The sequence below is a fragment of the Salarias fasciatus genome, chromosome 3 (assembly GCF_902148845.1).
Source record: "Salarias fasciatus chromosome 3, fSalaFa1.1, whole genome shotgun sequence".
NCBI lineage: Eukaryota > Metazoa > Chordata > Actinopteri > Blenniiformes > Blenniidae > Salarias > Salarias fasciatus.
In genome coordinates, this window is record NC_043747.1 from 5,661,165 (window position 1) to 5,686,537 (window position 25,373).

Below are 25,373 nucleotides of genomic sequence, written 5' to 3' on the forward strand. Positions count from 1 at the left end.
AAAGACACATTCCTGGTAGAGTGCCGCCTCGTCGCGTCTCAAGGACCCTTCCAAACATCATCACTGAGTAGTTCTTCACAAGATGTGCTCGCGATGCGTCAGGTGTGTCTTCAGAATACTCACAATGCTGCACTCACATGCAGGCGTTGTTCTCAGGAGTGCAGAATGGAAGATCTTCGTAAAATACTGCATCTAATGATCTGTTCGATACCAAGGAACCGGAGGCTTGGATTGACGGAACTGAGGAGTATCAGTCTTTTCTGAGTTGCGATGTGTATTGCTACCAAACGGGGTGATAGTGTGTTGATTGGAAGGGTTCAATCACGGGAGTATTGTGAGCAAGAAGAGGGCAGCTGGGGAAGACATCCAGGCAGGTATTGAGGAATCAGCAGTACAGCGGTCTGCTTTACCAAGAACCCAGACCAGGCTGAGAGTCTGTGGGTCAGATATGAAGGCGGTGCTCTTGTTCGGTTTGGAATTCTGGAGACTGGACCATGTGATGAAAGCTGAGGCAAGTGGAAGATATACCATCATCTACCTCAGTCCTCCTGACAGCAACATAAACTATTAAAGGTTGCATTAGCATCAAGCTAGCACCCTCAAAACACGAAGATAAAAGCATACCTTATTAATGCCCTTGAGGAAATTCCTGTTTCTGCGGGAACCTCTCGAGTTTTGCTCAGGTTAACCTGTCCACTGTGGGAATCGGACTTATGATCGTCCATTGGCAAGTCCACTTCTCTAACCTGGAGGTCAGTGATTTCAGCCTTTTTCTTGTGGTACTGACATTTTTTTGATTGTAAATGCAGGCTTTTAAATATACAGTTAGTTAGATTTAAATGCTAAAATTGAAAATTTGTATGAGATAAATAAATTAAATGCTGACTCACCTCGATTTAAGATGTAAGATGTTATATCCCCTTAAAATCAAGAAAGCTTCATGACCCCCGATGGACCTTTGACCTCTGCTGCCTGAAGCAAGTGAAAGGTCCAGTTCTAGAGCATCTTCCTCCTAATATTTTCTCCTGAACTTAATGAATGAATCACTTCCAAAGTTCATCTAAGTTTTAGCAACAAGTATTAATGCTGTTGCTTTTCAAAGTTCAGTATATTACACAGGATGGACAGTTCCAAACTAAATACCTATATGTGGTCTGTCACACTGTAATTTGACATTTGAAGAGGAAAAACAGACATCTGTTGGCGGATCTGTTAGTGTAGAGAGCAAGATAAACTCCTGCACCAGGAGGAGACCTTCCTACCCGGCATGAGAGAGAAAAACAAAAAAGACCTGCTTTTCACCCTCTTGTTTGATGTGTGTACTGTCAGCGAGAGGGAAGAGGTGTAATTGGAAATCGAAGCGGCAATACTAACAGAAACAGTCGTCTGGTGGCAGGTTTATAGAGACGTTCTGCATCTGCCGCGGCAGATTAATTTAGAAATATATTAAGAAAATCAGCTGGAAACCGTTTCATGGCTTTAAGGACAATTAGTAGTGATTAAAAGAAACATTAAATCTGATTATGAGACTTCACTTTTTAACACTCGTTTGTGTACAATTGGACCTGCGGAGGAGCTGCTCGCTCATAACCTTTTGATGCGCTCCGGTGCAGCATTATTGTGTTGCGGGTGTGGAGGATGCACCAGCCGGGACCTTCCAATCGCAGTTAAATCACGCTGCTTATCGTCTCCTCACCGAGCGGATTCCAGCCCCACAAAAGCAGCCACTTGAATTATGAATACATTTGTTCCACGAATTTCCATTAATTTTCCCATAATTACCCGGCTCCCCCTCGAATGACTGAACTTCCAGGAGCACGGCGGATTCCGCGGCCTAATGGTGTTTACCCAGCCCAACAAGTTAAATGAAGTTGGCGCATCGTCTCAGTTGGAAGACATTAATTTTCCATTATGGGATGTTGTTGTACTTACCTGCTGAGACCCGGCACCGGCACCAGACAGGAAGTGGCCCTGTGGAAACCTCACGGGGAGCCGCGTTTTCCAGGGAAAGTCATTACGATTTCATTTGATTTTTTTTTTTTTTTTCCTGCGAGTTCTGCAGCACACAGTGTGGTGCTGTTAGCAGAGAGAGACGGCGGCATTGAGCTCCTTAAACATGGACTGAGAGGAAAAGATTGTCAAAATGAAACATTAAACATCAACAAACGCTCAAGGCAAGGTGCTGTTCTGCGCTAATGTCCCTGTAGATCACTGTGCCGGAGCCGAGCTTCCCCCTGCTTCTAGGACCGGGAGATTTGTTGTTGGTTTAGTTGTTATTTCGCTAATGTCTGTTTGGTTGTGCAGAGAGAATGCTGGCGATACCGGCGAGATGCAGATCGGCTTCCATCGGCTGCGAGTCAGCCGTTCTCCAGCCGCTAATGGCGCAAGCAAGTTCTCCGACGAAGGCTTCATCGCTACATCAGTACATTTCTCACTGTTTTTTGACATTAAAAAGAAGAAATCATGTCAATTTAGAGTGCAGCTCATACTTGTTAGCATCGATCGTGGTGAAATATCGGTCAGATCTGGGCAGCGTGAAGCCCGGCGGCCATGTGTGGCTCTGAATGACCGGCCCTGAGGGCGTCCTGCAGAAATCCTGAAGCAAATCACCATCACTGTCAATTTTAGCTTTATTACATCTGAAATGGTATTTTTGTTACTATTATTATTGTTAGTATTGATCTAGTACCTTGGCTAGCACCTTGCTAAGTAGCTAGCATTTGTTATCTCACAAAACTGGTGTTTCAAAGTGGGGAGAAAAAGGCTTAACTACAAAAAAAAAAAAAAAAAAAAAACTGTAGTAGTTCAATTAAAGTGTTAGAAACTTTTTATGAAGAGATAATTCTTATTGATCAAAACTGAAATCAGCTTTTTGTCTCGGCCCTCAATAGGAGTGCTAATTTTTGAGAGAACTGTTTGCCCACCCCTGTTGTAGGCGCTATGTCAGGTGAAAGATAAATTAGGGGTGCACCCGATGCTAATGGTGCATTCACACCGGACGCGTCGCAAGCGTCGTGAGCGGCGCTTTTCTATGCAAAGTCTATGGTGGACGAGCGTCGTGGAGCAGCGGGCGGCGGGGCGGCGCATCAGGAGCTTCATGAGCGTCGCTTTTCGAGCGTTTCGAGCGTCGACGCCCACGACGCTCGTCCCCGGCGTCAAGAGCGTAGCTTTTTGAGAGTTGGGAAAACTGAACTTTCGACGCGCTGCCGCTGAGCGTCAACCAATCAGAGACGATCCCTCCGGTGCTACGTCACTACGAGTGATCCGAGCACCGATGCGGGCCGGCCAGTGTTGCTAACTTGACGACTTTCTCGCTAAATCTGGCGACTTTCCAAAGCCTCTTGGTGACGTTTTTTTTGTCAAAAGCAACTAGCGACAAATCTAGCAACCTTCTCTGGTGCTCTGGAGACGTGACAGGATGTCTTGTTGCTGTCGTCAATGAGCAGCGGGTGCTGCGTGAGCCCCTCCCCCGTCCCAAAGCGCTCGCAAGCGGTCAGTCTCAGCAGCGCCCCCCGCTGCAGTCAGTGCAGAGAGGAGCGGAGCAGCCAATAGCGACTTTTCCGACGACGACGCGGTCTAGCTTTATTTAACAAATAAAGCCAAGCCGCTCTCCTGATGCGATCCGCCATAGCTGGAAACAGAAATCAGCCTCCAGCCCGCCAATTAACTGACGTGCGTCGCGAGCGTCGCGAGCTTTGTGACCACCCGGTGTCAAGCGTCGTGTTTAAAGCGTCACAAGCGTCAGCTTCAAGGCGTCCCAAGCATCGACGACGCCCGCGACGCGTCCGGTGTGAATGCACCATAACATACAGTTTATGGGAACAGGCTGCAGAGATGAACAACAATGGTCAAATCCATGAAGAAAAAAAAAAGTATATATATTATATGCACATTTTCTTTAAAAAAGCTGAAACTGTTGAAAGTGGCTATGAAAACTAATAAGTTTTTTGTTGTTCAAAAATTATATGAAACTTGAAATCTTAAGATATAGTTTTTATACATATAAAGAATACATATTAAAACAAAACTGTAGCTCCTCTCATTTTAAAGGTTAAATTAGTTTTCTGGCCGCAGATGAATTCAATTTCATTTGCTGGAAAGGTTGTCGTAATAATAAAAGGTGTTAAATAAAAGGCAAGAAGGAATGACTTGCTCCTGCAGACCATCAGAATTTGCAGTTGCCTTATTTATGTGTGTAAACAAGAGCTTTTAATGGAGGCGCCACCTTGTTGGAGTATAAATACAATGACTTTACTGTCACAGCTGGATTTTTTTCTCTTCAATGGTTAAATAGTTGGTTAAATACGAGGATTCTGACATTAAGAGAAATTGATTCTGTCTTGTTTGTGTCGGTCTTGATGTGAACGTCTTGCTGGATTGCTGCGGTGGTTTCAGCGAGCTGCTCTGGCGCTTCTCTGCTCATGCTAATCATGCACTTGAGGACTGGCTTCCTTCCTCTCATCAGTGTTGCCGGTTTGTCCATCACATCCGACATTGCAATTATAGCTTCCAACATCCCAGAGAGGGAATTTTTTTAAACTTATTTATTTATTTTGAAATCGCAGCAGAAAGGATGGCAGCCGTTTTTTTTTTTTTTTTTTTTTTCTGCTCCCTGTCTTTCAGCTTCTCTAATGAGTAGAGTCCAGAAGTAGCAATCAGAGGCATTCATCCCATGAAATTGGCTGTTGAAAGACAGCGGATGGACCGGGGAACGGTCGCGGTGTGCATCTGCGGCGCTGGCAGTCGAAGATTAGGACGAGGAGAGCGAGGACAGATGGAGGCTCGGGGAGAGGACGCTAGATCTCCGTGGCGACTACTGATGAGTTTTGACCTCATAAACGAAAGGAAAATAGAGGTCAGATCCAGAATTTATTGGGTTTTTTTCTTTATGAGATGAACCTAGCGTGGATCGGCCCATGCCAAAAACTCCAAACATTTGGTAATTGAGAGGAAGCGTCCAGCTGGACAGACGGATGATTGTCGTCTTTTAATCATAAATACGCCACGTGGCGGTAAAACCTCACCTGCACTTTGATCTGAATCAATCGAGCTGCTTTATCGCGGCTCCAGTAAGAGTCTGCAACTCCGCCGAGGATCTTTAAGTCCGTCTCGTACAAATTAGCACGAGCGGAGAAATCATCAACAATCCCGCTGTGCGACGGCGTTGACGGCTAAAGTAAGAAATTAGTGTGTGATATCTGCAGCTCTGGCATATGGAGGTCCAATTTATTTATGAGCCACCTAATTAAGACGGAACGGCAACTTTAAGATCTCGAGCCTCGACTCCAAGTCAGTCTGATTCATTCCTTTAAACACATTCCATGACATAATGGCTGAGGTTTTAATGAAGAGCGCGGAAAGTGCGAGTGGAGTGAATCACAACGTGCTGAGGAAATGATTAGGAGGCGAGGAGGAGTGCAATATTTTTAGATGAGAGATTTCCCTTTGTAATTTTTTATGATCTCCTCACTTACAGAACAGCACTCGGTTCTAATAACTCGGGTGAGCCAATACCGAGCTGCAATGGCCGGTTCTCAGAAATCCGAGCAAACTTTCCATGTTGTTTCAGGACCGACCTTTTATTTTTAGCCACAAACGGCTTCTCCAGATATCTGGATATCCAGTCTTAACTACGTGCTCTGGCTCTGTCTAATTGTGGCTCGCAGTCGTAAATCACATCATCTGACAGGCTTCCAAACAGCTTAGCGCGGCGCTCCTGACGGACGACGGCCGATGCTGCGTGAAGCAGAAAGTGACCATAAAGATTTAATGCTTCACTCGCTTAACTTAAGTGCCTCGCCTGGGGTCAACAGTTCCCTGTGGGATTTCTGAGGAAGTCGGATGTATGTGTACGCACTCATATATGCAGGCACACACACACACAAACACACACACACGAGAATTATTTACCCCTGTAAAAAGGGAAACATATTTTATGCAAATTTTACAGAGAATCTGGGGCTTATATCCAGAATTCCAATGCCAAGCCGATAAATATACATGTGTTTATTTTCCTTTTTCTGGGTTGCTCAGTGCATTAAGCACTGTGGGAGATATGTTCTGCATAAAGCGTAGCGCTCCTGGTTTTGTTATTTTTAGATCTATGTGGTTGTAATTTTTTACAATAGTAAATGTATTTACGTCTTTCGTTCATATGGGTGGGAATCGAGACTGCAGTGTGGATTCAATACTGATTTCTATTGATGTGATCAATCGCAATCTGATGCCTCTGTACATCGATTGTTCAAGCAATTCCAGCTGTTCATCCATTCTTGAGTGTTGTTCAACATGTCAACCACTGAGACTCAAATTCTACATCAAACATCAGAATGCAAAAACAGTGGAACATCACTGTCCTCTGAGAAAGTCTTCAAATGAGCATCTCATGTCAAATGTTGGCTTTTCAGGCGACTATCACCTGTTACATGTTGAGGAAAAGCCAGGGCTGAATGGAAATTGAGTTTTCTTTCATTGTAATTCTTTTCAGACGATAACAGGTAAATCAGTCGTAAGGTCAATCGTTAGCTAATAACTACAGAGACGTTGGTGTGGTCACAGGTTGGATAACAAGCTCTTCAGTGCCATTGTCGTCCGAATCCATACAAACGTGTCTTGGGCAGTTCAGGGTCTTAATGTGCTGGAGCTGAGCAGGCAGGGTGTGTTCAGGGACCTGGACAGGTCACCAGTCCATTACGGTACAAGCATATAATTATTGGAAGAACATGCAAACTCCTCACAGAAAAGCCCAGAGGGAACCCATGGCCTTCTCATTATAAAGCAAGAGCTCCACCCAGGCACAGAAATGCAATGGATTAGTGACCCAAGGAGGCATTTTTCTACTCTTAGTACCAGATATGTCAATGCCTCATTAGCTTGGATGTGTTTGCCAAAATGTTCTCTTCATAGAGAAAACGGTCCAGTGTATCTGTGTGAATTTAGAAACTTGGAATCTTGCAGCGTTCAGTGATGGAGGGCGGTAAAAAGTCGCTGCTGCCAAGTCGCAGCTCGTTCTTCCTTCCCGTTGAGATATTTGCATGACTGTCTTGTTGGTGAATTTGAGTAATTGTGTCAGAAAGGATTACAAAGGACAGCATTGGTTCATGTTTGCTTGGCTGACTTGACAGCTTATCAACTCCAGACATGGAGATTACTGCATGCTTCTGAAACCCCAACCAGGCAGCTCCATGGTGTGTTTTTTGCTTTCCCAGAAGACAGCAACTCTTCCGTGGCTTTTTCGAGGTTCTCTGGGGTGCCGTTCCGAGTACAGGCCGTCTCCATGCAGATGAGGCGATTATACAGTTGTCCACAGACAGGTGTAGTCCTTGAAGGAACTCCAACTCAATGTCTGGTCTGACAAAAGCTTAACATATTGACCGGTGCCGGGCGGACGGATCAAAGCCTTTGCGGTCTTCCTGTCGTCGTCTGACTGAGGGTCAGCCGAGGCATCAGGTAATCGACAAGTCTTCATCTCAGCACGCCTCGCCATCCGCTTTTCCTCCACATGCAGCTGCCGTCAGTGGGCCAGCCTTTCAACTTGACGTTACAACACAGACTGTTAGCACAATTCCCCTCCCTTTGAAACGGCATAAAGCTCCATGTTAATAATTCAAAGCGCTGGAAGATTGTTTAAGGTGTTCGCGGCCCCCCTCTACCGCTGACTATCTCTATCTTTGCCTCTCGCTCATTGAATAGATATCCACAATGAATTATTGAGGCACTTTAAATTCAGCCACAGTTTCCATTTTACTTAAGCTGCTCAAAGACCACTGCATTATAGATCAGACCACTGCAATGAATATTGTTTCATATTCAATCCACAGCCAATTTCCAGACATCTTTTAAACAGATGATTTTACAAATCGCCCCGGTTTGTTTCCGAGCACTCAGCGCCCATCGTGGCACTTTCTCTTTGGCAGCGGGAGATGTGTGGCAATGATCACACTGTGAAACTTTATCTCAGCCGAGGCCTAGTAAAAAGGCCATTGATTTGTGGACGTGTCAAATGTTTTGGATAGTGTGCAGTTTTATATCTGGTGCCAAGGGTGCGCCAAGCAATGAGCAGCCCATAAAAGGATTTATTGTTCTTCCTTTATTTTTCATGACTTTTATACACTTGGACAGTTCTCGCTTCTTTTTTTTTTTGTGCGTTCTCGCAACGTCTTTGAGAAAAAGCTCTGCCGTGGGATCCGCTGGGCTTGTGTCAGTCTGGTATGTGCCGTCATGGCGGACCATAAACTGCAGTGGCCATATGCCGGCGAGAGTCCTTGGAGGATGATGCCATTTAACATGCCATCTCCGGCGCCACAGGGGGGCCCGAGAGGCGGGCACATTCCCTCCTTCTGACTTACTCTCCGTGTCCGTCTGATGAACGAGGGACAGAGGAAGCGAGGGGGGAAGAGGAAGTGAGGGCGGCTCTCATTTTTCTCCGCCCTTCTCCAATCGGGCGCCATTACCGCTGCCCCAGCGCATCTGCCTGTGTGTGTGTGGAGTGCGGTGATGTTGATGAGGCTCATTATCCTGAAATATCTGAGAAAAAGTTTTGATGGATTCTTTCCCGACAAGGTCATCCAGGAGTCGAAGACAATTGCTGCTTACAAGTCTAAATTTGTAACAATTACAAATCTGTCCTCCTTCATGAAAATTAGCATGAGCTATGATTCCCAAGAGAAAGTCAACCTGAGGTCCAAGAACCAACTTTTAGCATCCAGCCAAACCGTAAACAAATACCCAGTTCATTGAGTCACCTTGAAACGTTCAGCTTGCTGGTGAAGAATTTTCCTCTTGAAGTTCTCTTTTAATCGCAGCTTAGAAAGTTCAGAGTAGGGATGAGTGTGACTAGTTAGCTGAGCAGTTAATGGTTTGCCTCCTCATTAGTCGGTTCACGTTTTATCATGTTAAAGATAAAAGGTTTCCCCTAGCGAACCCACCACTAGTTGGAGCTACAGCAAAGTCAGATACAAGTCCACATTCCTGTTGCAAAAGACCGTCAAGTAGAAAATAATGAGGTATTTTCTCGCTAACTTTGCACACGACCACTTAAAGTCAAACTCCTTGATGATAGCCTACTATTTTTGTGGTGAGAACCCTCAGGAAACATTTAAATCACTCAAGTTTTTTGACATAATCCACAAAATATCCACACAATCTTCAACAACTACATCAGTTGTGAATGTACAGTGCTCTTTGCGCTGTACAGTAATCTGGAATTTAGCATTTAACATCACTGTAAAGTGTGTTGACGATATATATAAACACAAAACTGCAGTTTGTTCTGTATTCATCCTTGGATGAGCCAGTACGTAGTTATTTAATGGTTGATCTTTGTCATGCACTGGTTCTGCTTTCACCTAGTTGATTGGTAGCTTTCCAAACAGCAGCTCTCCGTGTTGATGAGACCAGAGAGAGCAGCAGAAGACAGCGGCAGATGAAGACGAGGGGAGCAGGAGGCGGCTGCAGCTGGCTAATGGAGGCCCGGGTGTGGAGAGAAGGAGTAAGAAAATGTGGGGAGGAAAAAAAAAAAAAAGATGGAGTAGCAGGAGTGGCATGTTTCATCCTAATGACAGAATTATAACCCCGCTCCATCTGCCACTCAATCACCGACAGCCAATCAGCGGCGGCCTTCGATCGGCGCCGGTGCGCTCAGGCACTCCCATCTGTACCCGGCGCAGAATGACGGCTGTAATCAAACACCGCGACGAGAGGAAAGTCACAGTTTGGCCTCGGATTCTGTCACGTTTCGCTCAAAGCCTGTGTGTGGCGTTTCCGTTCACGCTCCCAGTATTGATGCAGGATGTCAGGAGAGTTCCTCCTCCACGTCCGCTGCATTGAGATGTCTCGTAGTGATCAGCGGTTTACATTTTCTGTCATGCCGCCTGTTTATTCTCAAACCTCTCGCTAGCCAAAGCCATCACACCCTGATCAAGATCTGGCACGTTGGGAGTCGATATCCGACGCTCGAGCCAACGCCACATAATGTGCTTGTGTGGGTTTTTTTTTTTTTTTCCCTGCAGCTTTTATGTCTTTCCATTTTAGGAAAATGGATTGCGTGAAAAAAAAAGCAGAATCACACCTTCATAATCTTGTCTTTCACCCTCAGATATGATATCTGGGAATGAACGGCTCCCTTTGAATTATTTTTGGCTTTTGGTTATCACCTGCACACCTGTTTATGAATGCACAGTTACCACAGGCTGCCATATGACAACTCGCTCTGTCTTTTCTTACCTCTTCTTCTCACTTTCCTCTTTTTTTTTTTTTTTTTTTTTTTTTGCCTGTTTCTTGTAGTATTTTTGTGCCTTTGGCCTGCCTGAGCTGCACGAGGCCAGGGCGGGAGGCGGCGGGGCGTATTTGAATGATTTTGTATGCAGCGACAGCGCCATTCTGTTTCATTGCAGGAGCCTTCGCCTTATCTCCTTAATGGATTATGAGCAAGGGAACAAAAACAGAAGGAGGCAGAGTGAGAATGATTGGACTCCCTGCAAAGGGCCGGCAGGAAACGGACTGCAGCCGGATAAATAAAGCCCTCAGCCTGTATATGTCTTCTAGTCCTGAATCACAGATGTTATTAAAGGGAAGCACAATAAGAACAGCTTGTAGAGAAGAGTCATTTAAGCCTCTTTTGGCTGTTTGCATTCTGGATGCATTGCCTCCAGGCCACAGGATGCTGAATTTGTGGTTCGGTGTAACAGCTAGCTGACAATTACATGCTAATTTATGTTATTTTTTTTTAACATATTTTCCTTCATTGCAAACATACAAAAGAACAGACTACCATTTAATATTGAGAATATTTGAGATTCACGATACCGTCTGTCATTATTGCTAGGAGCAGGTTTATATCTCCATTCATGGTGCAGTGCTGTGTGTTGCCAGTTGCCACATGCGTGAAATTTTTTTATTTTTCAGATGTTTTTCTCTTTTCAAAGTACAAATAAATAGAAGATATAAGGAAACACTTTCATGAAACTCCCCAATAAGCTTCTCACTTGTGTTCGGTAGCTTAGTGTTGCCTTTTTTTGTTTCAAACTAATAGTCGCCATTTTTTATAGGTGCTGGCATATAGTTGGGGTTTGTGAAAAAATGTGATTACATTAATACATTCTCTTCTTGTTTACATGGACTGAAAAAGACAATTACAATTTAATATTTCAGTAACCTGAGCTCTGAAGCGTGTTGATGCTGCAATTCACTGGTCAGAATGTTGCTGGTGCTAGCATAGCATTGCAGACAAATTACAGTGAAACAGCTGGTGTTTGTGTTTCCCTTTTTTAAGACGTTTTCTTGTGTGCAAGCACAAAAGTCACATAGGCAATAGATATTTTTGGAAACCTTGACCTGCAAAGTGCGCCTGTTCCTGGTAGTAGCATGTTGGTTTAGCTATTGTGGTTTATGTTGCTTGGAAACTGATATAGGAGACTAGCTTGAAGATATGTGATTATTTTTTTAGCTGGTTTTCTGGTTTTTAAGTAAAATGAAAAAGTAAATCTTTTTCTAAGTCTTTTCGGACCTTGATTCAGCTGTTATCGGTCTAAAACTAGCTTGGTGGTATCTTAGCGTTTCGTCCAGCCGCTGTTGCCTTGTTGTGCTCAATCTATCTTTCAGTTAATAATTTCTCTGAGCAACAATGAAACATGGTTGTAAATGTTGGCTCTTTGCAGTGACATAACTGTGACATCCCTCTGGAAGTCAGTCATTAGATTAAAAGTCAGCTGCTGCCCGTGTGCTTTTGTAGTGTAACATCTGTTTATCAGGATTTCTTCATTCAATCCGTCCTTGGTCTGTATGTTGCTGCACAGACTCAGCCCCCGACATGTTTACTGCACATAAATGCACAGATTTCTGTTCCTTTTAAAAGAGTTTCCTTCCTTTGACTCCTCTTAAAGCTGTAAAATCTCAATTTTACCACATCCTTCATTCAAACGGATGAGTGAGGGGCTGTATTGAGTCACCATTATTGTGCAGAATTTCTCCTGCTTTGATGAAACCTGTTGATTTGATCGCCGTCCGCTGCTCGAAACAGTCCTTGGACCACCAGAGCCCCTTCAGAAAAGGTTGTGGTTCGTCGAGATTAGTGTTGTACCAAACCACAGGTCCGTTAGTTCCTATTATCCAGACAAAAACTTCACACTGAACAGCTAATTATAGCGCTTATTATCCATTAAGAGGCTCTTTCCAGTCCTGAAAGGTCTTCAGAGGAATGAACTCCGCTACCTTTCAGAATGCGAAGACTCCAGTTGGCTGAGTGATGATATTCTGGAGGGAAGTAAAGCAAACCTGGACAGACATATCACACTTCCCTTGATGCTAAATGCTTATTTAGATTGAGCTGTTTGCCTTTGGTGCCAAGAGTCCTGTGTTTGAAACTGTATTGATCAAGTAAAGACAGGTCGGCATGAACAGGTTTGACCTTTTCAGGTCTTTTAGTCCGACAGACGTAATGTTGTTTATATTCCGCGCTGCCTGAGGTTGAATCCAATTTGCTTCACCGATTCAGTTTACTTGGGAATAAACTCAGCTTGAGGCCACAGAGCTTTCATTTCACTCTCTCTCTCTCTCTCTCTCCCTCTCTCTCTCTCTCTCTCTCTCTCGCTTGCTGTCTCTTTCTCTGCTTTGCTTTGAAAATGTGTATCTGCAAGATGTGTGCAAATCATAAAGACTTAGATCTTAGGTTTTTCTCTCGTATTTCTGGAACAGAGACTAGAGGAGGAACTATTGTCGTTCATTACAAACTTGGGAAAATTTTGAACATACATATGTTTTTTTTTTTTTTTACTTAATAAGGAGCAGTTTGTGTCAGAGCAGATTGTTTTAAGTGATTGGTAGTTTATTGGAACGGCAGTATGGGGGATGGAGTTTGTGCGTTATTTGGAGATTTGGTTTAGTTTCATAGGATGTGAACTAATGAATATATCATGTAACCTACACACCGTGGTTGTATCTTTAGCTGATAACTTAGTAAACCCTGACAAAACTTGCAACGGAGTCAAAATAGCTACAGAAAACAGAGGATTTGGGACTTTTCCATGTCTTGTCTTTGGTCTCTTCTAACATTTTCAACACAGATTGCAATGCTATTTCAAACTTTTCTCTTTTCTTCTTGCTAATCAGTGAACATCAATCCCACCTCCTGCTTTTAGAATCGTAGTTGTCATTGACTTCCTTCTTATTCTCATCATGAAAATTGATCATTGGTTTTTTAAGGTCAAGTTCGACACTATAGTTTGCTTGTTCTTGTTCTTGTTCTTGTTGTGAGCACAGCCCTTAAAATCCGAGGTAGTGAAATAAGCTATTCAACCTTTATTGGGGTGATTTTACACAATATGTCCCAAAAAGTTGTCTTCTCATGAGTTCCAGTCTATAAAGTGCGAGTGTGTCTTGTCTCCATGGTTGGCCGAGCATGCGAGACGCTTTCTCTCTCTCTCTGTTTCTTTGTACTGCAGCCTGACTCAGAAGTTGCCCAGTGTTGGTCGATCGATCTGCGCGTTTGACCAGATGTGCACACTGAAGCCTGCAGCCAGCTAAAACAAAAAAAAGAAAGAAAAAAAAAGTGTGTTTTGAAGCGGCTGTTGTGAAGCGGATGACGCCTTGCATCCCCGACCTCCTGTGTGTGAGACCTTGCAGGGCTCCGGTTCTTCAGTTTGTCTGATTCGAGTACAGTGGGAGAAATCCAGCTCAAGCCTTTGTTTCTGCCAAACAGTTCTCTGTGTGTTCCATAAGTACTCCAGAGGAAAAAAAAGCATTTGTGAGAGCAATAGCCTTCGGGGGTTGCGCCAAATGAAAATGCTTTTTTTTCTACAACCCCCTCCGCCCCTCACACCTCACTCAAGAAGTGTTTGCTCGTTTTCTGTTACTATTCTCTCTCTCTCTCTCTCCCTCTTTCTCTGACTCTCTCTCTGTTCTCTCTTCTTTTTTTGTTTACCTTTGATTTGAACTCTGACATCCAAGTCTGCCCCAGGATGTCTGTCACAAACTGCAGTCCAACGTTGTGACAATGCTTTTTTTCTTCCCTGTGCCTTTTATGACCTTCTTTTCTTCCTCTTTCTGTTCTTTTTTTCTGTTTTTTCCTTCTCAAGGTCTGGCGCACCTGACGTTAAACGACCAAGGTATGGGTTCATTCCTGTTTTATTTTGGTTCTGGTTATTTTACCCCCCCCTCTAGTTTTTGTTATTTTTGTTTTTTCAAGAGGAAGTGACTCAGCCTCTTTGCCCCAAGCCCTTCCAAAGTGCCTCTCACCCTCCTGTCCACACACGATTAGTTCCTCCTCTGGTTTTTTTTTTTTTTTTCCCACCTCCCCCTCTGTGCCATATCCCTCCATTTCCTCCCAAATCCTCCCTTTGCCTTTTAATCCAACATCCTTCCCCTTCTTTGGTTGTCCTTCCTCTGCATCACCTCCTCCTCCTCCTCCTCCTCCTCCTCCTCCTCCTCCCTCCTCTCTGCCTTCCTCCCATATCCTCGTGCTTCTCTGTGACCTCCACCAACCAAATGTGTGTCCCCACCCTTTTTGTCCTGTCCTATGGCTCACGTCCTGGACCTTCACCTCTGACCACCTTTGACCCCGACGACCTGACCCCCGGGGCTGAAGGTAACACTTTTCTGCTATATCCCTTCCGCTTGGGTTTTAATGAGAATAAAAAAAGAAACCAAAAAAAAAAAAAAAAAAGGAATAAAAAAAAAAAAATCGGATTCTATTGGAAAATGTGTTTCCTGGTCAAAGCTATGAAAGCTCAAAGTGTCCAGACTTTTCATTCACGAACACTTCAAGGTGAAAGTGTTGTCGAATGTGCAGAGTTTCTCTTCACCACTCTGCTGACATTCCCATTGTTTGGCATTCAGATCTCTTGAAGGCAATGGTTCTGTTTATATATATGTGTGCTGCTCTTATTTCTTTTTTTTTCCCCCTCACTCTAAAATGTGTCTGCAAATGTGTATTTGATGTTGCTATGACCACTGAATGATGTTGTTCTTGCTATTTTGTGTACATTTACAACACAAGCACCACTCCACGAAGAAAAGGTTTCCTTTTTAAAAACGATGTTATTTTGTTGTCTGTGTGCGACGCTCGATGCCGCGCGGCGGCTTCCTCCTCTTCAGCGGTCGCTCTGTCCTCATCCAGTGACCTTTTTCTGCGCGCGGCCTCCCACGAGGACTCTTCACAAAGAACGCGCTAAAGTTCCTCAAAGAAAGTGGGCACGTTAAGTGTACACTCTGACCTTTGGAGGCAGAAAAGAAGACGCCAGAGACTCAGCCCTCCTGCTTTTACAGTAGCGGCGCCGTAATCTGCTCATCTGAGCAGATTCGAGAAAAAAAAAAAAAAAAAAAGAAAAAGAAAGAATCTCATGGTAATTTAACAAGCGAGTCATGCTGAGCGGTAAAACCTGTTAGCTACAGTGAAAACGGTTCTAATATCAGGTGAGAAAATGACAGAGAAGTCATTTAACAGGTAATCTTCATTACAATTCAGCATGAATTTTAAATCAAACTGCATTTTGATGTAGAGTTTGCATGTTCTTCCTGATTAATTGAATCTACGCTGTTTGTGGATGCTGTGGGAGATGAAACCTCTAACCGTCAGTTTGAGCGGGTCCAGGCTCCCGTCCAAAAGCTGAATAAAGCAGAAAATAAGAGAGATTTAAGAATGAAATTAAGTCAACACTCTCATTTAAATGTATTCTTTGTACATGATAGGGAAGTAAGAAGCTTTATCCAGGTTTGGACAGTACTGAGTGAAAAGCAAGGTGCATGCTGGGAGTCACAGAGCTAATGTCAAGATTTACTCTCATACTTATTGACCGTTGAGTGAAGTTCACCCAGTTTTTTTACAGGTGAATTAAAGTGGTTTGAATCTGAGTTACTAAAAAAAATTTAAAAATAAATCCACGATGTCCACAATATAACAGAATCCATATGTTCTGAGCTAAACGCCCGTATATAACGACACTCAACGAGCAGCAGTTTAAAGCACTTTGCAGGCTTTTCGTGGCGTGAATAGGCTGTCATTTGTCATCTCTTACTGAAAGGCAATTATCACTCTACAGTACAGTGTGAAAACAGTGTTTGTGTCCAGGCAGCAGAAAATCACTGATCATCAAGTGAAAACGGAAAACTTAGTGTGAGTTGGGTGTCCGTTTGCACCTCAGCGGCGCTCGGAGCAACTGAAAATGCAACTATTTGGAAGTTAGATAGGATCCCCATTAGCCTTTCATAAACAGCGCCCACTAGTGGCCCAAGATGACAACTACACCATTTTCAGCGATTCTTTCATTTTCGCTTGGAACGTTCTCGCGTATCGTCGAATGATTTTCTGCTTTGTAGCATGAATCGCAGCGTCTCCACTCCTTTGGAAACTCTTAGGACACGAGTAACTGCAATTGCTTCAAAATTAGCTCATAAGTCGCTGCAGTCACTTAACCCACGATACAAAACTGCAGATTCTTCACAGTAATGTCACACAAATCAAGTCTTTGTTTTAGATATATATTACATAATGTAGAGACTGTGCATTAAAGGTGCTGTAGGCAGGATTTTGCTAGTCAATGCTAATTTTTCTGTGTTTTCTTTGGATTAAATGTTAGAGTATCCATTGATAATCCTTTAGGAGTGTAGCATAATTGCACTACCGCGAGGGCGCAGCGTTTCCATCTGTCTCTGTTCTGAGCTGAAAAGGAATCTCACAGCTCCAGGTATCTTTGACCAATCAGAAGAGGCCATGAGGCTCTAACCGTGATTGGTCGAGGGGCGTTCGTCGCACATTCTTGTGGGAGGGGCTTAACTTGCGTAAGGGCGTAATGTCAGAGAAAACAGGACAGGATTGACTGTGCTGGGTTTCAAATCACCATCTTAGATGGGTCAAATCGCCATCTTGCTTAGGTAAACCTAAGCAAGATGGCGGAGATGCGGAATCCTGCCTACAGCACCTTTAATATAAGATGAAGATTTAATGAATATATGTTGAATACATATCATTCAAGTTATTTATGACTAAAATATGTGAAAATTCTTAAATGAAGTGGAAATTAATCCATCTTGTCAAGTTATTATATAGCGAGATCTCAGAGTTTTACAGTGTCCCTGAATCATCAGTGTAGAGTTTGGACTTTTATAACTTAATGTGAAAAGTATCAGCCTATAGTGCTATATTGTGGCACGAATGAAAGTATGAGGATGTGTTCCAGGAAACAGGGGTTGAGTTGCGTTTGTCCTTGAACACACCAGCTGGATAATGGCAAAGGGAAAGATAAGAGATTTTCATTGAGTGAAGGAGAAACTGGAAAAATCTGTGCTTCAGATCGATGCCAAGGTGTAATAGACGAATATTTTCTTCTCTTTTCTTTTTTTTGTGTAAGAGCACAAGCAGAATATTTATAAAAAATTATGAAATATATTGTTTAATATGGCAAATCAGATGTAAAGGGCCCATAAAAACAATGTAGAAGTGAAAACAAAGCCAAGTCAGTGTGCCACTGCAGTGGGACATTAAGCTAATGCCACAGTAGTAGTGGTACGTGTCACAGCAAAAGTCACAAAATTCATTAAAAAGTATAAATAGTATTTATAAAACACACTTCACCTGTGCAAAATGATAAAACTGTAGCAGATGTAAAAATGCAAAAGCCACAAAACTCCAACACTAAACCAGCAAAACCAAAGAAATGAAATTGAAATGAAATGAACAAATGAAATGACAGCACAAAACCAACAAAACCAAACCAAAACCTGCAGAAGCTAAATCAGAAATTCAGCCCAAGCAACACAAAAATTACAAATTAAAGACAAAATTAATATAAAAAAGCCAATAAAGAACATTAAATCAAAATGAAATATGACAAACAAGCTACAAAAAAACTCCATAAAAGTCACAATGCTATGAAAACCTAAAAACAACACAAAAAACACAAAACCAACTGAAATCACATCAAACCAAAGCAAAAGTCACCAAACAAACACAAATAACAGAAACCAAAGAACCAACACAATAATTGGAGCCAGCGCTCATGTAAAGTGAGCGCAGCGTGGTTTAACAGGTCCGGGTTAACAGGTCTCGTCCTCCACACTTTGAGACCACCTGATCTGTTCTAACTGGATTCAGCAGTTTATCGTTCCCTCAATCAGACCACAACCCTTCCAATCGGAGGACGCCTCGCTCCAGCAGCTCTTCAGACCAGCAGCCAGACCCTCTCCGTCCCTCCTGCCGGATTCCAGACCTCCGGGGCTCATCTCGATAGGAAGCCTTTTCCCAAACACTCATCTCGGCGGTGCGGCGTTGACTCTGAGCCACGGCGGTGCCAGGTGTTTACCGCTTCATTATTCCCCGACACCACATTCCTCCCCGCCCGGCAGACACTCGTCTCCCCCAGCAGATGTATCCTCGCTGTAATCCCTTCATCTGGATGGATCCTTACTCTGCCTCCTTTTTAACATTTCCACACAGCGTGCCTCCTGTTCGCCCCCCCCCCCCCCCTCCCCCTCCCCCTCCCCGCCGCTCAAACCGGCGCTGGCTGTTTACTTCAGCCACCTGCTCGGAGCAAAGAGAGCACACATTGAGATAATGGAGCATAGCAGAGGAATAGGAAATCTGACATTAGAGCACCTATCCATCATCGGCGTCTTCCCAGGAGACGGAGCCTGATCTCAACATTAGACAGCCAGTCTCCGATCCGCCACGTCAAGGGCACAGCCGAGAGACGTCTTTGAATGCAGGCCCCCGCCAGGCAGGCGAGGCGAAACTTTTATCCCCACTGAAACTGTGGATTTCGGGGTGGGGGGGGGGCGGAAAAAATAAGATAAATAGCAGCTATCAAACTTGGAGAGAAGCGACTAAAATGTGAACTTGGCTGACTGGAGCCCGCCGCTCCCTCATGTGGGCCGTTCCTCAAAAAAAAAAAAAAAAAAAAAAAAATCTACATGTGATTATACAGAGAATCCAGCCGCACACAGGCCACAAGCATGTAGCTGAAGCCTAATGCATAATTCTCTTTGAGATTAAATAAATGGACTACTGTACACTTCACGATATGTATATTATTTTCTTTTATTATTCATTTTTTTTTTTCCCCCGAACCAGAAGTTAAATAAAAGCTACATCAAAATAAATCTCACAAGGTAAATAGCCCGGAGGATGGTTGCCATATTATCAGAGTTCAAAGTAAAGTGTGTGATTATGCACATTTTATCAAGCAGTGCCTGGCTGGCCATTTAAATGGATTTACCCTGTAGCCAGAATTAATACAGTGTTTGTTCCCAGCGGACAGGCCCAAAAACATCTTAAAAGGGAGCGGGGAAATCGATAAAGCCATTTGGTAAAGGTGACAAAGTGTCACACGTCGGCGCGCTGGAGGTTTTTTTTTTTTTTTTTTTAATTCCAGGAGAGAATGTAAGCACGTCTGAGAGTTTTTCCGAAGGGGCTCGCATGCTAATCTGTGTGTCAGGGCAGCCGTGGCTCCGGCCAAAAGGAGAAGATTCTGGTCAGTGTTACAGATCAGAGGGAGCCGCCTCCAGAAAATCAATGTCAGTTTCCTCCCGGAGCCGAGGCTGTCCTTCCAGCGCCGCGCCAAGGACGAACGCCAGGCTTCCTTCAGCCGCCGCCGATCTCTATCTGCGCCGAACGCCGGCCTGCCTCACCGGTCGGCCCGCACAGAAACACATTACATTAAACAGCAGCTGTCGTTCAATACGTCAATGTGAAACAGGCAGGATTCCTAAATAAACGCGTTCTGTTTTTAAAGATAAGAACAGCTGGATGTATGTATTATGATGGACCGCTGCACACCGAAAGAAAAAAGAAGAAGAACTTACATTTAATGCATTTTTATCCCACAAGATGTAAACGCAAGAGCCTGAATGCTGAAATGATTTAACCTATAGAGCACATCTACATTTTTGTTGGTTGATTTATCAAATTGTTTTTCCTTCTCTGGGTGAATGAAGTCTGATCGTTCAGGCTCAGCCTGCTTGTCCTGCTAACAACTCGTCAGTTTGGCTGCGATCCGCCGCTGAGAAAGCAGCTTTTGGTTCCAACAATCTGACTTTTGACACTTCCAGTTATTCCTGCCACCGGTCTGAAGCAGCCTCGTCCTGGTAGCTCGCAGCTAAAAGCCCCGTTTATAAAACCCACCGACACCTCGAGCCATCCGGACGCTCCCTCCGACAGAAGGCTACACCTCCAGGAACCTGACCTTTCGGAGGAAATTAACACAATCAATGCTGCGAATTAGTTTTTGATTTTGTGGCTGACCTAAAAATACAGCAGCATGTTAATGAATTGCAATTTTCCAGTCGCTAGATTTTTAAATAACTTCCAAATTTCATTGACCTTTTAGAGATAAAGCAGCCCGGAAAAAAAAGGAGAAAGACAATCAATGAGGTTCTGTTTCGGTGGAGTTTTTACAGTCTGCTGAGAGTATATTTCATTAAGCGCCGTTCAATAATTCATTCATAAACAAGAGGTACCAATAATCCAGCGTACATGGAGCTCTATCGCAAAAAAAAAAAAAAAAAAATCCATGTTCTACATTTGAATACAGATGGAAGTTCATTTCTTGGCCCGCCAGTCAGCGAAGGTCTTCAGATCTGGCCGGAAGCATCAACCCCGACTCGGCTTTGACTAATTAATTAAACAGCCTCTGAATAAACTGCTCTTAGAAGAAGAGGGTGAAACAATAGTGCGACTTGATGACTCTAAATTGGAAACTTTTTCAGTCTCACGGCTTCGGAATTGCAAAACGCTTCTGTCCACGGACCATTTGATTTCCACCTGAATGAACCCCCCCCCCCACCCCCCCCACGACGTCTCCCGCCTCTCTGAGAGGCCGGTGTGATGCATACTGGGAATCAAATTAAGCAGGTCCCTGGGAGATTGTCTCTTGGACGGTTTAATGTAGATCTCCTTGGTGATACCGGGCAGAAAATGAAGAGAATATCCAGCATGATCTGTATCTAACCTCAAATGTAATAGACTAGGTCCGGGCCGAGATAGCCATCGCTGTCTGCGCTCCGCCGAGGCCAGTTTATGGAGTGTGTGTGTGTGTGTGTGTGTGTGTATCACTCCGACGTTGTGTACGATACACTGCAGCTCCAAGCCAGCTGTCATATCCATAAGACTTTATTTAGGGTCCTCCGAACCATTCAGTAACATTTTCTTCATTTTCTTTAGACATTTGACCAAATTACATCTGAATTAATTTAAAAATACAAGCTTTTTTTTTTTTTTTTTTTTTGCATTTAGTCCAATTTGAAACATAAAAATATTATAGATTCTGCTCTGGTACAATTAAGCATCTGGATACATCAGCTTGAGGAGTTAATGCTGTGTTCATACTATCAGTCCTGCTTTATTAAAATTACTTTTAGTCACATCTTTGAAAAATAGTGGAATTGTCCTAATAGCTACTTTATACATGTCCTCTTGCACCACCTCTCACAGCTGGAGTCGTCCTGGTAGTAAACACAATAGTCTGAAAATGCACAACAGTGGCGAAACATTGGAAGCATGAAGATGCTCCGTGATGTGAATGTTCCCGCTTCTTAAAATAAATGTATCGATAAAACAATAACAGGAAAAGGCAGCTGTTGGGAACTGATCTGCGATTTAGCCCATGTTTCCATGATCTTTTCAAAAGAAAATGGGAAACCTTTATTATGCTTTGGTTGTCTAGTGCTACTAAAAAGGCAACTTTTTGAAAACAGCTCCCATGGTGACACTTTTCTGACATAAAAACACAAAAACTAAACCTAAATTCTTGGCAAACCCGTTAGCATGCATACATCTTCGCCAATGGACCAGCAAGTACAGACGCCGTGCAGGGAATGTGATGACGGGTTGATTTACCAACCGTTTGCCTTTTGTCCTTCAGAATACGACCAGTTCTCAACTCTTTTGGGAGCGCTGCGTTCTCTGAACAGTCACGAGACGGTGCATGTGAAGCGCACGCAGAGGAAACATGCAGGAAAGCAGCCCGCTAAACGGGCGACGGCGTGACATTCTGGCATGCTTTAAAGTGGGACTCCTGCAGTTCTAAAGCCAACACAGTGGCACACGAAAGGCCACGTGGGAAGCCATGAATTAAATGTTGCATCGATTTTGGAAAACGTGCTGACAGATCAGTGTTTAATGACGAGAATGCAGTTAAATGTTTTGCCACTGAATAGTGCAGCTGCGTTTGATAAAGAAACTATTTAGTGATAAACTGTTTCCTCATAATTTCAGTAGAATACTTTGCCTCATATTGACCCGCCGTCCTCTGCCTCTGATTGGCTTGTCCGCCCTCATGCAGCGCCGTAAACATAAACATTAGCCAATTTAAAAAAAATCAAAAACTGAAAAGTAGTGGAGTATTAAACCATATACCCTGGACTTTATCACTGCCGACAAACGTCCTTAATTATAATACTAATATTACCAATGAATGCATTTTAAACTTCTCAAGGTCAGCTTCCAACATATAGAAATGACAAAAATCACCAAAACAACAACGATCACACACATTTCACTCAGATCGGCTGGTTTTGTCACACTCCAACGTTCTTTTCCGTCTTGAGCAACGTTCAGTTTATCCTTTAAACCTCTCCGTCTCAAAGGTGATCGGCTTCCTCATCGTAGGAACGAGACGAATATTAGACGAACTCTTGCATATAACCTTGTTTGATCTTAATCACCGTCTTAAGGTGCTTCGGCTCTCATTCGCTCGGAGCGGCTTCCCGCGGTTAAAAAAAAAAAAAAAATCTCGTCCTCGCTGTTCGTCTCGAGGGATCATTTAAAATTTAGCAGTGACCTCCTCCACCCGTTCAGCAGCCCGGCTTGTTGGGCGGGTGGTGGGGGGAGGGGAGGGGTGGGGAGGGGGGAACTGTCTGGCTTGAAGCCTGCGAGGCTGCAGAGACATTAGGCGAGGATGACAGAAGCCCTCGCACAGGCAGAAATTTCTCCTGACACAGCAGCGGGCTAAAACGGATGGAGCTCCGCAGCAGGCCGAGTCTGCTCCAGACGGTCCTGACCGTGGAGAGACAGGTCTGGGATGAACGCGTCTGCACGTATGGGGCTGTTATAGCTTTAAATCCAAACAATGCCGCAGCTCGATGAGCTGCCTAAAGCATTACACTAAAGAACTGTGGAGGAGTGATGAACCGATACTGACAAGTGTCCAAAATTCACATTACAGAAAAGAAAACGCCAAATTCACAGCTGATCCGTTACTATAGTCGTCATGCTGATTGATCGGACCTGGACTGCCCTGCCTCACCTTCAGCTGTGTGACAGTCCCAGTCATCACATTGAACGCCAACTACACACACACTGCTCTCCGATTGGCCCTCCTCCCGCACCCCTGTCCCGAGATTGATCGGAGCGCCGCGTTGCGTTTCCCAGGCCGCTCACGCTTCCTTATTGGCGAGTTCACTCAGAGAGAAACTGACAGGACACGTCTAGCACCCGGAAAACTCCCACTTTAATCAAAATACCGCCGCGCAACTCACCCGCACACGCGAGGAGTCCACTCCCTGCGTCGTGAAAAGGCTGCGATAATTTACCGCTTGCCAAAGAACAGCGTCCACTACTGCTGGGCTCGATAAATCACAGCAGCTTGAGTTGTGTTCTGCTTTCAGGTGACTTTTTAGAAAAAGGAAAAACAACTGAAATCTGTAATTCTGACTGGTGTTATGTGGTCTTCAACATTCAGTGTGTATTCATACTTGACTTAAAATGAAAAAAATTAAATCCAGGTCTCGAAAGGAAGATGTTAATGTTAGCTGCCAAAGTCAGATTTAGTGATTCATTAGGATTTGGGCCAATCGTTTTGGAAACTTTTCCCCATCAAACATTTTAACAAACAGAAGTGTTTTTGCTGTATTTTGTTAGAAACCACAGATCTCGACTTCAGTCATGTTTAATTCATGTTTCATAATAGCACTAAATGAAACAAAACCCATTTCAAGCACTTTTACAGGGAAAAACCCAACAATCCAACATGAGCAAGTCCTCGGTGCAGAGGGAAAACTTTATTTTAACAGACTTCCGGCAGTCTTAACCTAAAGCAGCGTCTCTCTGAAATCGTGGCTGGAAACCTGAACCTAACCTTCAGAGCCGAGATTGCAGCCCATTTCCCACAATGCCTTGTGTCCGTCTGTGCTACTGCAGCTCCAGTAGTTCAAAATACTTAAAATCAACTTTAAACATTAAAATCAATTCATGAGAATAAAAATATTTTATCTCTGATGAGACGCATGCGGTGGCAACATCCTCATCCTCTGTCGTCAAACAGAGGCGAGGCTCCATCAGTCACTGCCGTGTTGAGACCGGAGTGAGAACGACATCAACCACAGTGTGTCAGATTTCACAATCCGGGCGGCGTCTGCCTGGAAGCGCCCTTCGATTGCTTTACAGCGCGATGCCAGCAGCCACCAACGATCTGACGGTAAATGCATGCCAGCGATGAGAGTTAAAGCAATCATATCCAAACTTATTCGCATCGCAATTGTAGGGAATAAAATAGAATTGACAAAGCAGAGAAGACTCCATCTGTCGGGCGTTTCTCCAGCCAGGATGAAGGCTGGGTCTTGTTCTGTTGTTGACTTACCGTCTTCTGACCTAATCTAATAAATTCTGTTGACAAGCTCACAGACAGGACCGAGTTTTCATTTTGAAGGCTGATTTTAATGTGTTCACCATCAGTTGTCTTCAGTGTGTTATTGCCATGAGTCAGATCAGAGAAGGGACTCCACAGCCTTTATTAGAGGCAGTGTGGGAGGAACTCCAAGAAACCGCGGCGCTAAAAACACTTTGGTTCTTCATTTGTGGTTTTTCCTAGTTTTCAATTGAGTTGAAGAGAGTCTAAACATGAAAGATACTGGCATAAATGAAGGACTGAAATAGGCAAGTAATGAGAAGAACTGTGAGCAAGAAAGACAAAAAAAAAAAAAAAAAATTGCAAGATACGGACTCGCAGTTTCGTCGTTATCACCATTGCAGCGGAGATATGAAGTTCACAAACCGAAAAGGATTCCATCTGTTAGACAAGAATAAATCCAGGCGGAGGCGTGTTACAGTCATGAATCACTTCGCAACAAAGACAGAAGTTGTAAGAGCTAAATTTAGCTTTGTGGATCACACCTCTGTTGTTTCCCCCTCTTGTTATCCGAGCTAATCAGTCGACCTTGGCTTTAAAGCGAGCCTGGCTGAAGACAGGATGACGCTGTGGCTCGGCTCTGGGATCCCCCCCCCCTCCCGTGGGTCTGTAATGAAAACACAGATCATCTCCGTACGGCCGCGCGCAGCGAGAAGCAACACGCGCCATAACTTCCACAGCAGACGAAACGGCGCGCTGTAACGCCTCGCATGTATCAGTGGGACTCAGCAACAGTTCATTATGCTGAAACATTAGACAACA

At 43.9% G+C, this 25,373-nt stretch overlaps 1 protein-coding gene across 7 annotated transcripts in view; it reads left to right on the plus strand.

Annotated features, from left to right (window-relative positions):
- The window catches only part of nrxn2b (neurexin 2b), a 686,522-nt gene that overhangs the window by 98,220 nt on the left and 562,929 nt on the right, over positions 1-25,373 (plus strand). For 6 of the 7 annotated variants that reach the window (XM_030088531.1, XM_030088536.1, XM_030088533.1 and 3 more), the window contains exon 3: positions 14,073-14,102. The exons of the other annotated variant lie outside the window; for it this stretch is intronic. In XM_030088531.1, coding sequence (XP_029944391.1) covers positions 14,073-14,102 — 30 coding nt within the window. The remainder of the gene's footprint in view (positions 1-14,072; positions 14,103-25,373) is intronic. 7 annotated transcript variants of the gene reach the window in all.